This window comes from Camelina sativa, chromosome 11 (genome assembly GCF_000633955.1).
Source record: "Camelina sativa cultivar DH55 chromosome 11, Cs, whole genome shotgun sequence".
Taxonomy (NCBI): Eukaryota; Viridiplantae; Streptophyta; class Magnoliopsida; order Brassicales; family Brassicaceae; genus Camelina; species Camelina sativa.
In genome coordinates, this window is record NC_025695.1 from 6,775,359 (window position 1) to 6,789,218 (window position 13,860).

The 13,860-nt window shown below is 38.9% G+C and overlaps 3 protein-coding genes across 4 annotated transcripts in view; 1 reads left to right on the top strand and 2 right to left on the bottom strand.

Annotated features, from left to right (window-relative positions):
- LOC104722030 (microfibrillar-associated protein 1) overlaps positions 1-2,517 on the top strand; it is a 9,802-nt gene extending 7,285 nt beyond the window's left edge. The window contains exons 1-4 of one of the 2 annotated variants that reach the window (XM_010440134.2): positions 15-160; positions 572-996; positions 1,068-1,893; positions 2,147-2,517. In XM_010440134.2, the coding sequence (XP_010438436.1) occupies positions 624-996; positions 1,068-1,893; positions 2,147-2,258 (1,311 nt within the window). In that variant the 5' untranslated portion in view covers positions 15-160; positions 572-623 and the 3' untranslated portion in view covers positions 2,259-2,517. Of the gene's footprint in view, positions 1-14; positions 161-571; positions 997-1,067; positions 1,894-2,146 lie in introns of those variants that run through there. The other variant, XM_010440135.2, reaches the window with a different exon arrangement.
- Positions 3,098-7,864, bottom strand: LOC104722034 (nucleolar MIF4G domain-containing protein 1-like). Its single transcript, XM_010440136.2, has 13 exons — positions 7,730-7,864; positions 7,375-7,398; positions 7,189-7,268; positions 6,283-7,096; positions 6,136-6,203; positions 5,903-5,976; positions 5,672-5,768; positions 5,435-5,520; positions 5,007-5,089; positions 4,792-4,916; positions 4,607-4,708; positions 4,036-4,452; positions 3,098-3,941 (listed from the first exon to the last, which is right to left on the bottom strand). The coding sequence occupies exons 2-13, from the start codon at positions 7,376-7,378 to the stop codon at positions 3,558-3,560; spliced, it is 2,334 nt and encodes a 777-aa protein (XP_010438438.1). The 5' UTR covers positions 7,379-7,398; positions 7,730-7,864; the 3' UTR covers positions 3,098-3,557.
- LOC104722035 (probable disease resistance protein RPP1) lies at positions 8,075-10,000 on the bottom strand. Its single transcript, XM_010440138.2, has 2 exons — positions 9,248-10,000; positions 8,075-9,165 (listed from the first exon to the last, which is right to left on the bottom strand). The coding sequence occupies exons 1-2, from the start codon at positions 9,799-9,801 to the stop codon at positions 8,148-8,150; spliced, it is 1,572 nt and encodes a 523-aa protein (XP_010438440.1). The 5' UTR covers positions 9,802-10,000; the 3' UTR covers positions 8,075-8,147.

Here is a 13,860-nt window from a genome sequence, read left to right on the forward strand (position 1 = left end):
TGTTTTCCCGTGGCTGTGTTGTCCGGCTTCACGACCTCAACCTCGTAACTTCTTATTCTTCTTCTTCTTCTTCTTCTTCTTCTTCTTCTTTTCCTCCGTCCCGCCTCAGTTTCCCTCTCGCATTAATTCTCTGAATTGCAATCCCATCGATCTCCAGAATGTAAGTTCGTTTAATTTTTCGTCGATTTCTTCTGGATATCTCTCCTTCAAAATCATCGAGTGTCTTCGTGTTTTAGGTTTTGTACGATTTAGGTTTGTATAGCTGTCGTCTTCGTTTTTTTTTAATTTGATGTGCTGATTTAGATTCCTAACTACGTCGATCCAAGCTTTTCACATATAACTCAGATTTTATAAGAGATCCGATCCCCTTTTTGCCTTTTCTCGAGCGTCCTTTGTTTATGTTTCTGTGCTTTATGTGATATATAGTGCCTTTTGTTGGTTATATGTTGTCTCATTAAGATTTTAGCTAATTGAGAATAGATTTGGAACTAGCTATTTCTTTTCCTGGTGAAATCACTAGTGATGCTAAAAAGCTTGAATCTAAATCCTTTGTATTATTTTTATGCTGCAGAAACAGATAGCTTTATATATAATTCAGTTCGGGGTTACTCGCAAGTGCAAATATGTCTGTCACGGCGGGGGTGAGTAGTGATGCTGCGATTGCTGTAAGGGAGAAACTGCGAGGTGGTATTGGACAGACTAGAGTGAGAAGGTATTGGCCTGGAAAAGCTCCGGAGTGGGCTGAGGAGGCCGAAGATGATGACGATGTTAGGATGCAGACCGTTTCTGTTTTGGATAGAGCTTTTCCAAAGAATGATGATTTAGGGGTTTCTAGGAAGGATGATCCAAGGCTGCGCCGTTTAGCTCAGACCAGAGTTGAAGACCGTGACGAAGTTAGAGCTGATCATAGGCGGATTAGAAAGGCTGAGGTTGTATCTACGGAAGAAGAAGAAGAAAGGAATCAAGAGGATAGAGACGATGATGATGATGATGATGCCTTGNTATTCATGTAAACACACACACACACAAAACAAGTTTCAGCAATCTTTGATTTTGCACCCCACATNCCTTGGAAGAAAGAAGAAGAAGAATTAGAGAGAAGAATCTTAAGAGAGCTCAAGAGGAGGCTGCTCTACTTCCTTTTGAAGAAGAAGATGAGATACAAGAGGAAGAAGAGGATGAGGAGGAGTCTGAGTACGAGACTGATTCAGAGGATGACATGCCTGGTATTGCCATGATCAAGCCTGTTTTTGTACCAAAAGCTGAGAGAGATACCATAGCAGAGCGTGAGAGACTTGAGGCTGAAGAAGAAGCTCTCGAGGAATTAGCTAAGAGAAAACTGGAGATGAGGAAAGTAGAGACAAAGCAAATAGTGGTTGAGGAAGTTAGGAAAGATGAAGAGATACGGAAGAACATGCTGTTGGAAGAAGCAAACATTGGAGATGTGGAAACTGATGACGAACTCAATGAAGCTGAGGAGTATGAAGTCTGGAAGACAAGAGAGATCGGTAGGATCAAGAGAGAAAGAGATGCAAGGGAAGCTATGCTGAGAGAGAGGGAAGAAATAGAGAAGTTGAGGAACATGACTGAGCAAGAGAGGAGAGAATGGGAGAGGAAGAATCCGAAACCTTCATCAGCTCAGCCTAAAAAGAAGTGGAACTTTATGCAAAAATACTACCACAAGGGTGCCTTCTTCCAGGCAGATCCTGATGATGAGGCAGGTTCTGCTGGGACTGATGGTATATTTCAGCGCGACTTCTCTGCTCCAACTGGAGAAGATAGGTTGGACAAATCGATTCTCCCCAAAGTTATGCAAGTCAAGCACTTTGGTCGTAGTGGAAGAACTAAATGGACTCACCTTGTCAATGAGGACACAACAGATTGGAGTAACCCGTAAGTTTATTTGCTTTCTGCGTTTCTTTTCTTGCATTTAGTTAGGATAGACTCTTGATATGAAAATAGCTCTCATTTAGGCTTCTGAAATCTGATTTATATAGCATTTGCTTAGAAACATTAAGCTGAGAATTGAACTGAATCTTTGTATGCAAATGTAAACTGGGATATGTTGGGAGAATCTTGCATATGTTCTTTCGTTTAATGAGCTGCAGATTTTGACATTTTGCTTGCGTAATGAATGATTGTGCAGGTGGACTTCCAATGATCCTCTACGCGAAAAATACAACAAGAAAATGGCAGGCATGGATGCTCCTATTGCAAAACCAAAGGGGAGCAAGAAGATGAAAGATTGGGAGACTTAAACCCGCACCAACATTCAGTTGAGTTTATTCCAAAACGATGTAGAAGTGGTATGTAGTAGTCAAAATCATCTTAACATCTTACTCAGTTATGTCTGAGTTCTCTATATCGCTCTGTGACAACCATAAGCTCGTGGCCAAGAGACATCTGGTCTTTTGTATCGGATCATGTTAAGTGTCTGCTTGTATTACGAATCTTTGTTTCCATGGTAGCAGTCTGATGGGAATTTGAAGACACCGTAACAAAGATAAAATTTTAACATTTGCCAAGGAATGATTTATAAAACATTTCTGAGTACAGTAATAATTGTAATGAGAGCACCTCGTAAAGATTATTATTATCTTTAAACTCATATAACAATTAACATGTCACATGTAATGTTTGTACTTCTAACTCAGAAGTCAAAACATTGCATAATGGAGGGTTAGTGTTATGGCTGCCCATATTAGACGATGGAGGTATGGTCTCTTGAGTTTGGCCAATGTTCTTCTTCTATATAAACGAACCATTTTATTCATGTAAACACACACACAAAACAAGTTTCAGCAATCTTTGATTTTGCACCCCACATATATTTTATATGTTCTTGAACTAAGAAAATAGTAATGTAAATACTATGTGAAAAACAAAAATAGCTTTCAGCCTTTCACAACCATTTTTTTTGCTTCAACTCCAACAAATGTAAGAAATCGGAGCTTGGTAACAACAAAAATGGTAACCAGCAGAAACTGTTACGAAAGCTATTTTATAAATTTACACATTGTATTTTAATTACATCTTTTTTTTTTAGTTTAAGCACAATATAAAATATGTGTATTTATGTGCTTGAGTGTATCTTATATAAATTGCAAATTAGAATTGGAATTTTTTTTCTTTTTTTTTTTAAATCATAGTGCCGAAAGTAGCCAACTCTCGTAAAATTGACAGATACAAAAAAAAAGAGCCCACCACACCAAAGTCATTTGTTTTGCTGTAAAGAAAGCTAAAACAACAACAAATAACACAATTAGCCCACTGCTTCTGCTTCTTCTTCCTCTTCTTCTTCGCTCGCCATCTTTTTGTATAGTCAACCATTTTCTTCTCTCTCTCCAATTCCAACCTCCTCCGTAAGGTAACGTCTCCTCCGCTTTTCCATGGCTTCCCCACGTCCTTTCTCTCATTTCGTCTTACGAAAGTGTTTATTTTTAAATAAAAAAAAATCTTAGTTTTGATTTTTATTTTCTCCGTGATCTGTTTTGCTCGTACCAGAGTAGTGAACTCTTAAGAGATTCAAAACTGTAGGCCTTTTTATGGCAACAGAATCACATGAGCAATCCTTCTGAGTTGTTTAGAGCTTCTTTGGCTTTCCTGAATTTCCCAGAGATTGCCTTGTTATTTTTCACAACATATTCCTTCACAAAGAATTTGATTCCATCGCGTAGAGCTTCATAGTCTGGATTCAAGGCTATGCGCGTGAACAAGTTCCACACTAGATTCTCGGGTTGCTCGAAGATGGCCTCAAACAGCATTCGAAAGTGCATGATCCTTTTTGGAGTTAACTCCACTGGATTTGCCAAATCCACCGATTTGAGAACCGCAAGAGAAAGATTGAAGGACACAATAATCTCTGTCACGAATTTCGCCAGATTCATCGATCTCTGGAGTGACATTGACTCTAGTTCTCTAAAATGGTCCCAAATGCAATACTGCAGGAGAATTGTGATTAAGATATAAGCTAGTAGAGAAAACAAAATCGTTACATAGTCAACTTCAGCTATATATAAGATAGTAGAAAAGTACCTGCAGAGTAAACTTATGATTCTTGTCGTGCTCACACAACTTTGAAGCAAGAACTGTGTAGTACTTGTTAAATATTTTCTCCTGTAAACAGCACTCAACTAGAACCCTCATGATCTCTCTGTCCTGCTTTCCTGGCAGATCCAATCTAAGAAGTTTCTCAAATGCATCAATATAGTCCTCACTACTCATGATCACACAAAATATAGCTTTTCTGGAATCCGTATTCATCCTCTGTGCATCAGCTAGCTTTAACATTTTCTGGGCCTCAACAACCTCTGCATCCATTGTTTGTGCTACATCTTCAACGGTGTTAGTGTTAACCACCAAATCGCCAGATAACCACCACTGACCCAACTTCTCAGGGTCAAGCAGCTTGCTCCATGTTAGACCTCTTAATAATACTTCCTCCACTCTCAACTGTGAAAATTATAAAAAAAACGTTAAGTGAGTGCATTTTAGTTAAACTTACTCATCCAAAAGGACGGTAATAAACAGAAGCATACATATTTATGATTATCATGATAGTATCCATTAAATATCACTTCGAGGAAAAGAGAACTGAAAATATTACCTTCTGAAGCCACTTCTTTACCCTCGTGTTCTGGACGGAATCCTCTTTGGTTCTCAGCTTGTTGTTCTTTATTGCAGAAATGGTTTCAAGCATCTTTTCCATCTGCAAATTTTTTTTGTAAGAAACGACTTCTAAAAAACATAGAACATTTTCTTCTAAAAGACAATCTTTCTTAGAATCCCTACCAACATGTTTTTCATTTGTGTCTGGCCTTCCGAGGAGGTTTTCATTTCATTTGCCTTGCTCTGGATGCTGATGATGAATGTTTTCATAGCCAGAGGATCATCACTTCTTATTTTCATTCCACAGCCTAGTCATAAACAAGAACTAAGAGATGGAACATAAACTCAAAACGAAAGATAATAATAATAGTAGTAGTAGTAGTAGTAGTAAAACTTACAATCTAAAACAGTTGTGATAATGGAAGCATCAACTTTAGTCAGTCGTTTCCCCAATGTCATTAAGAAATCATAGATAAGATCACTGCAGAACAAATACAGAGAGATTCATAATCCATCCGGAAATAACAAAAAAAAATATTTTTGTTTATGTTACATGAGAAGACTAGAGATTGCTTTGGGTGTTTGGGTAAGAATATATAAATATATCGCTGTCAAAAAAAAACTAAAACTAATAAGATACGCCAATCACTCATCAAGATTCTGACTAACATGTGTGTTTAGATAAATCGGTTTGACAATCAGATACGTAAACAGCATTCTTGACTCAGTTCTAAAGAATTCAAAATAGTGAAGAATAACTACACTTTCTTGTAGTGTTAGGCCGCTAGATTAAACTGATAGAATGTGTAGTTGCAGAAAATTTTACCTGGAGCAAACTCCCAATATGCAAAGATAAGAAAGCAAAAGAGAAATTCCATTTAAAGTGAGACTGTCTTCTTTCTGATATTCGTCCTGAAAAATAAATTTAAAGATTTGTGGGTAAAACATTATTTCAAGAAAGATGTGAAAAGAAATGCAGTTATGGAAAATTAATTCTTAAGGACATGACCGAATAGCCCTGAGTTATAGCTAATAATTCATATAGAAAAACTCAGGGACATACCTCGAAAGATTTAGCAAGTGATGCAATAAGCTTTGCACTAAAATCCATTCCAACTAGACACGCCATGCCAGCTATAAAAGAAGCAAATACAGAGTACCTTAACAAGGAAATAAAAAACGTCAGATATATTTCAAATAATATGCACGTCAATGTAATCAAGGAGTTCCACTCATGATTATAGGGCTAGCAGTATCATGAGCGGAAACATAGAGAAGTTGTACAAATCTTAACTGTTCATTGCCTCTGGCATACATTGTCAAAACCTCTTCACAGAAAATCTGAGAGGACACACTTCTCGCAGCAGTCTACATTAGCAAGTATTACAGAGGTTACTACAGAGCGAAAGCAAATATGACATGTAACTTGTAAGCACAAAAACAAAATGGAGTTTTAGCAACTATGATGATCACAAAATATCAACCATGCAACTACTGGAGGAAAAGCTGCGAAGGATAGAAGCTTACACGATAGATTGTGGCAAGTTCTGCTGTTATTGTTTCTACATTGGATTCAGCCATCTTATTAAGAAGACCTGTAACACAAACCAAGCACATCAAACAACTATTACAGCATCACAAACACAGAGGATAAACAGCTTTCGTTAGCTATACCTTTTATCCGTGTACGCATTTTAGTGTGTTCTTCAGATTCACTTTTGGCCTGAGATCTCAAATGAGGAGCAACATACTTGCTGCTGCTCCCTGGCTTACACTCGTGCAAAGAAGGTTCTACGTTCTCCAAGCTTGACGGTGTAATAGTCTCTGACTCACCATTATCTGTGATTTCCATCGCATCACTTTCTAGTTCTTCATCCATTGACTTCTTCTTCTTCTTATGTTGTTTCCGGTCTCTTTTCCTTGGTGGCTCTTCTTCGCTTTCCTCATCAGAAAAATCAGATTCTTCATCCACCAAATCTTCATTTTCTTGCATATCATCAATCTCAAGATCCTGTTTTTCTTCGGATCTCTTTTTCTTACGTTTCTTGCTTGAATCACCAAGTTCAGATCCCATAGAATCAAATACAGATGGAAGCCCTTCGAACAAATCATTCATCCCATCATCCAAACCCCTTAGTTTTCCTTTCTTTACCTTGAGCTTCTTTGCGAGCCTCCTCTCAAGTTCAGCATCCTGGTCACCAGATATCACAGTTGGTGTATCCATTTCAAGAAACTCTTCAAATTTCGTCTTCTTCTTTGGTCTATTCAGATCTTTCATCCTCTGAAATTTTGGCATCTTCTTCTCCTTTTTGACTCTAACCTCTTCTTTCTTATCTAAAAAAGACCTTCCATTATCTTTGTTTCCTCTAGGCCTGCTTGATTCCAAACGTTCAGTATCACTATCACTTGTCTGGTGAAAATCTTCAGACTTGATCACGTCACCAGTCTTCTGAACTGATGATGATACTTGCTTATCCTTTTGCGACTTCTGAGATCCAGCAAACAAACATAACTCATCAACAAACCATTAAACAGAAACTATATCGTAGTAACAAAATAACAAAGATTGCCTCATCATACCTGACGCTGAAGCCAAGATTCATGTTTTCTCTGGTTCTTCTGCAAACGAGCCTCTTTCCGCTTTTCATGACGTGTGCCCCCTGTCGAGCATCAAAACCAAATGAAAAGGAGATTCTTTAAAAATCCTAGCTTTAACTGATAAATAGCTAAAAGCATCACTAAGCCAAAAAAAAAATATCAGCTTACCCATGTTAGCTGCCCCAACCGATTCTGCAAACACCAAAAAAAAAATAAAAAAAAAATCAGAAATTTAGCTTTCTGCTAAAACATAGAAGTGCGAGAGAAGAGAACATACAGATAACATTTAGCCCTTATAAGCAAAACCCTTGTTTTATTAAACCCTTAAAACTTAAAGCATTCGCAGCAATTCAAACCAAACAATGAAACCTAGCCGACAATTTATAATTGCACAAAACCAACAGACGTGATTAATTGAAAACGCCAGTTATAGAAATCGAAACAATGATCAGAAGCAGAAGCAACGAATAAATCGACAGAACCCAAAAGCCTAAAAACCACATAGAGAAAGATGGAACATTACTTGAAACACGTGAGTTAACTCTTTTCGAATCTTGTTCGTGTTCGCTCTTGCTCAATGTTGATGATTGAAGCAAGTAGGAAACGAAAGCTGAAAGGACTGATTTTTTTTTTTTTTAGGTTCGACGAAGAGGAAATTGCAGAAAATTAGGGTTTTTTGTTGTTGTTGAATTTTTAAAAAATTATAACGAAGAAGGAGAAAGCAAAGCCCGCCAAGTTGTTGGGCCCTAAAAACCCATATAAACTTTTTCCACGACCATTGAGTTAATGTCAATTTCTCTACATACAAATACAATGTAGGAAGCAGACACAAGATTTGTGTTTATTGTGTTTGTGTCCACAAGAATTGTCAATTTCTCTAAATACAACATGTGCTATTGTGTTTTGTGTCCACAAGATTGAATAAGAACTTATTAGCTGGTCTAACATAATCGTATAGACATTAACCGTACCAAACAGTGCATAATGATTCCTCTTTCCCTAGATATAGAGATGAGACCCATATCAGCTAGGGTTTGTATCCCTTTCTCCACGTCCCAGTCTCTCTCCGAAAGTGAGAATATGGCGTCTTTAACGTTCACACCAAAGCTTATATTTTCTGTTAACAGATTAAACAAAGCTCTGTGCTTCTCAGATAAACCATCATACGCAAATCTAATTGCTTTCTCAATTTCCTTGTCGTCAAGGTAGGTTTCAAGTTTAGCTGGTGTCATGAGCCACTCCTCTTTGCTCTTCCCACGTAAAGCCGAACCTAAGATCTTGAGACCAAGTGGAAAAGGAGCAACAAGCTTCGCTACTTCAATGGCATGCTCCATGTAACCTCTTGGTGGAGAGCTTTGCCCAAACGCAGAGTATGAGAAGATTTGTTGAGCCTCTTCGCTTGTTGGGAAAGCAACTTTGTAAATCTGATTGATCCCGTTCCTCCTAAATGTATTTAGGTTTACATTCGTCACAATAACCTTACTTCCGAATCTAAGATCCTGAATTAGATTTTCTAAAGCTTGTAACTCCCAGGAACATGCATCATCAAGAATGAGAAGAACTCTCTGGTTCTTTAACCTAAACTGCGCCTCTTGTAAGTCTGATATCTTCATTTCCCTATGATCTAACACTCCAGAGAATATCTCATTTTCCAAATGATTTTGCAAGCCAATGTGGTCAAGAGTGAGCAGCTTATGCGTTTCCTCAAGATTCTCCTTATAAAAATTGAGCTGGAAGTTGCAAGACACTTGTTTGTACAAAGCTCTAGCTATTGTGGTTTTGCCAATACCAGCAGGACCCCAGATCCCCACCATCTTAACCTCATCTGACTCTAAGCATATCATCGATTTCATATGTTCTACATGAGTATCAATCCCAACTAACCGATCGAAGTCTGAAGAAGGCAACTCGTTTGAAACATCCATGACAATTTTCGATATCATAGCCGCTTCACTAGCCCTACAAAAGACAGTTACATATATGGAGTTAGGACACTATTATATATATGGATACAAAAAATGGTGAAATAACTTCATTATACCATGAAACAGAATGTTCTCCAGCAATAACCGCAACTTCAGTCAAAGCTTTTCTCCATCTCTGCTTTTCTTCCTCTGTCTTCCCACCACAAGTTTCCTGAAAGGCCTTACCGAAATCTCCTGTCTGGTTCCTGACATCAGATGGATCCACATCGTAGAATATTGTCATAACAGTTTGTCCTAAAGTAAACCTGCACTCCATGATTAGCTGCAGCTCGTTTAGACACCAGCATGAAGAGGCATAGTTCATAGAGAGGATTACGACTGCGATCCTTGATTCCCTTATGGCTTTTACGAGCTCAGAGTTGATAGACTCGCTCTTCATGATCCCATTGTCTATGAACGTGCTTATTCCATTGTTTTTTAACCCTTCAAGAAAGTGGCTGAGAAAGCTTCTTCGGACGTCTTGACCGGAAAAGCTTGGGAAGACGTCGTAACTGTATTGACGTGTGGATGAGGATGGTGAAGAAGGAGGGATGAACGGATGAATAAAATTGTAATCAGTTCTTGATTCTTTTAAGATCGACATAGACTTGAGGATTCCTGTGAAGAACATGTTTCTGCTTTGTAGTTCTAAGGTTAAGGTACGATGACCAATAATATCGTTGAAAGAAGACTTTAGGATGGATAGCTTCTATCTACATAATATGAGTGCCCCTACAATCAATTAATCTTGTACGTGCTCACACGTTTTCAAACTTCAGCTGATGCTTAATCAATAAAATAAGGCATGGCACGTTCAAAATCTTGCAAGAAAAAAGAGTTTTTAGTCAATATAAACTTTGTTTTTAAAACAACCAGTGTTATGTGGCTGGTGACAGAATGGAATATGGAGTTAGTCCAGTCGGGACAATCAAATTGTAAGCTTACACACATAAACATTTTTACTTAATTTTTGTCGGTTTGGTTTCTGATGTTCTTATGTTTCGTTGATTCTATCGCACAAAAAAAAAATTAAAAGAATTTACGAAAAGACTATTCTGGCTCTTTCATTAATCATAATCTAAAAAAAAATACATTTATGCGGATAATGAGAATCGCAAACGGAATCAGACAATGCTCTAAAAAGTAAAAACAAAGTTTTCAACGGACTACGACAAGAGAAAAAAAAACCAGAGGAATTAAACAAACACAAAAGTAAAAACCAAAAAACAACTTTTGAACATGATGCAAGCTGGTAAGCGTTTTCAACGAAAGAGAGTAATAAAGATGCAATGCATCATAGATACAATAACTAGTAAAAAGCATTCTATCGACGTTTTAAAAGACACCAAGAACAAAGAGTCCTCAAGTCGACTTTGAAGTAAGTAGAACCCCGACAGCGATCCTCACACCCACTGCAAATCGGTCGAGTGCTACTCTTGTTGCCAAGAACTTCCGCCATGTCACGATAGTTATATTTAAAAGTAGAGCCAGGCTTCATATAAACATACCATCCGAATAAGCAATGTAGATGGATAGTGATGCAACATTTGTTGTACGTGTAGAACCATTCTGCCGGCTTCACTTCCTTTTCGCATTCTTCACACCAATACTTATCGTCCGTGTCTTCTCCATAACAAAGAGTGAGAGGATGTTTATCATATTTGTAGTGTAACTCATTTGGAATCGTAGCGCATTCATAACAAATGGAAAACTCGCATAGAGTACTACATTGTAGACGATTCTTGGTAAGACCTCTCTTACAACCATTGCAACGAAAAGGCTCATAGTCGTAATTGAATGGAGCGATGAATAGAGGATGGTCATGGAGTTTGTTGGTGCTATACTCAGGAATCAAAAAGCAGCAAACATCTATCTTAAACCAGTTAATTTGGCAATCCTTTTTATCGCACTTATACTTGAAACCAGTGGACAGTCGGGAACAAGCTGAGCACTGCATTTCACCATCATTGGGTAGAGGAGATGGGTCGAGGATGATAGAATGATTATGCAATGCATGATCCACTTTCTTAGGTAGAGAAGCACACACTACGTGGAGAAAAAAGTCACATTGCATACAGTTGTAGAAATCATGCAAGTGGATAGGAAGGATACACGCCTCACACTGCTTCCTTGCGTCTCGTACACTATCATACTTCTCGAGCTTTAGATAATGTCCATGACTAAAATGTTCTATCAAACCATCACCTACCTTCTTGAATGGTGAAATATCTTCAATTTCACCGGTTTCTTCCGGTTCCCATTCGAGTTCTTTCCCGTCCTATGTCATCACATGTGTTGCACATTTCGTATGGACTATGTAAGAGCAATCCTCGTCTTTACAAGAATACTGACTGTAATGACCCTCGCTAAGGGCAAAAATCTCAAAATAAAAGTTCGAGGAAATGGCCAGGAAAAGACTTAAAAAGGAAGAGGAGGAAAAACAAAGAAGAATGGCCGAAGGGAAGTTCGAGGAAAAATGTACGGACTGGAGGATGACCGAGCCAAGGCCGGAGTGGCCGGATGTACGGTCAAAACTCTAAGATTGATCGGAAGATGGCAGTTTATGCGGAAAATTGCATATACGGGAGCGATGGTCCGAGACGTACCAGAACGAACAGTACAGACCAAGTTGTACCCGAGGGACCAGTACGGTCTAAGAGATGTACCGGAAGGGACAAGAAGGACCCGAGAGAGAAGACTGGGAGATGGCCGATGGTACCATGTACCATGTACCATGTACCATGTACCATGTACCATGTACCATGTACCATGTACCATGTACCATGTACCATGTACCATGTACCATGTACCATGTACCATGTACCATGTACCATGTACCATGTACCATGTACCATGTACCATGTACCATGTACCATGTACCATGTACCATGTACCATGTACCATGTACCATGTACCATGTACCATGTACCATGTACCATGTACCATGTACCATGTACCATGTACCATGTACCATGTACCATGTACCATGTACCATGTACCATGTACCATGTACCATGTACCATGTACCATGTACCATGTACCATGTACCATGTACCATGTACCATGTACCATGTACCATGTACCATGTACCATGTACCATGTACCATGTACTATGTACCATGTACCATGTACCATGTACCATGTACCATGTACCATGTACCATGTACCATTTACCATGTACCGTGTACCATGTATTGTACGAGACGTACGTACGAATGGACGGACGCACCACACGATTGCCGAGAGGACCGATAGTGTCCAAGGAACCGTGAGGATTGTCCGAGTAGGACCGATAGAACCTACAACGTCCTAGCGATGACCGAAGGGTAAACGGACGTGAGCACCGGACGAAGGACGAGAGAATGGGGATGGAACTAAGGGCTGTGTCGTGAGGAATTGGCCATCAAATTGCATGCACACATGCAGAGAGAATTTTGGTGTTTATGATGGAATGTCGCGAGCTGATTGGGCGGTGAGACACACGCGCCACATGCAGCTAAGGAGGAAGACACTTGTCAAAATCCACTAAGGAGAATAGAGGAGGAGTCTCGCCTATAAATATGGAGTTGGCGATTTCATTTGAGAAGTTTTTCTCATTTTCTCTCAAGCTTTTCAACTCCCACTTTGTTAAAAACTCTAAAGATCTTTTCTCTCAAAAACGAGAGAGAAAGAGAGAGAAAGGAGAGATCGCCGTGAGAGGGTGTTGGTGTTGAGAGATTGTTGGTGTTAAGGGAGAAACAAAGAAGAAATCCTTGAAGAGAAGGTGGTTGTTGTGTCGGAATCACGCCGAGTCTAAGGGTCGCGAACCAAGAAGAGACAAAGGGCGGTGAGCGGTCGGAGCAAAAGGGAAAGTGGTCTGATCAAGTGGTGCAGTGAAGTCCGGATATCATCATCGGCGTAAAGGTGAGTTCTGTGGTAAGGCATGTAGAGTAGATGCATGTAGAGATGGTTTAAATTGGTTGCATGCGATTCATGGTAGGATTCATGTTAGAATCACCATGCGAAAGTGAGTTTGGTGCATGCATGTCATGGTAGGATTCATGCTAGAATCACCATGCGAAATGAGTTAAAATGCATGTTAAATAAGTTGGTCTCACCTAAAGATTGGATGAGAATGAAACCGGTTGCATTTTAAGTAAGTTGGAGAACTTAAAATTTGGTTAAGAGGATTGCATGCATGTTGAGACTTAGCGATTTGTTTTATTAGCATTGTCTTGCTTAATAAATCGGTTGCATGCATAAGAGGAGGTGAAGTTAGTTGCAATTTTTATTGCTTAATTTCGGTTGAGGTTAGCTTGATGCTAAGTAAACTTAAAGAATTTTAAGTGTTAAACCGAATTAGTTGCATGCGTGTTTGATTGGGATTTACGTGGTTAAATCATATTCTTTGCATGCGAATAGACAAGTGATTTGTCTAAGCGATTTGAGTTGGTTACATGCATATGGTTTAATCTTAAGATCCTTGAATTTTCATTCTTGTTCTTGTTGATTAATGCATGTTCTACCGCATGAATGTTCTTGCTTGTTGGCTCGACTTTCTTGTGTGAAGCGGTAGTAAGTGTTTGTAGCAAAGTCTCTTGAATTCGTTTCTTGAGTCTTAGCTAGTGGAAGTGTAGTCGATAGTTCTGGTTCCGAAGATGTGTGTGTATCTCGCAAGAAGTTCTCGAAGATCACTTACGCGAGATACCAT

Coding starts and splice junctions, on each gene's coding strand:
- LOC104722034 (XM_010440136.2), bottom strand. Junction 5,090..5,434: donor ATATTGGGAGTTTGCTCCAG/GTAAAATTTTCT, acceptor TTTGTTCTGCAG/TGATCTTATCTATGATTTCT. Junction 4,453..4,606: donor TAAAGAAGTGGCTTCAGAAG/GTAATATTTTCA, acceptor TAATTTTCACAG/TTGAGAGTGGAGGAAGTATT.
- LOC104722035 (XM_010440138.2), bottom strand. CDS start 9,801: ATGTTCTTCACAGGAATCCTCAAGTCTATGTCGATCTTAAAAGAATCA. Junction 9,166..9,247: donor GGAGAACATTCTGTTTCATG/GTATAATGAAGT, acceptor TGTCTTTTGTAG/GGCTAGTGAAGCGGCTATGA.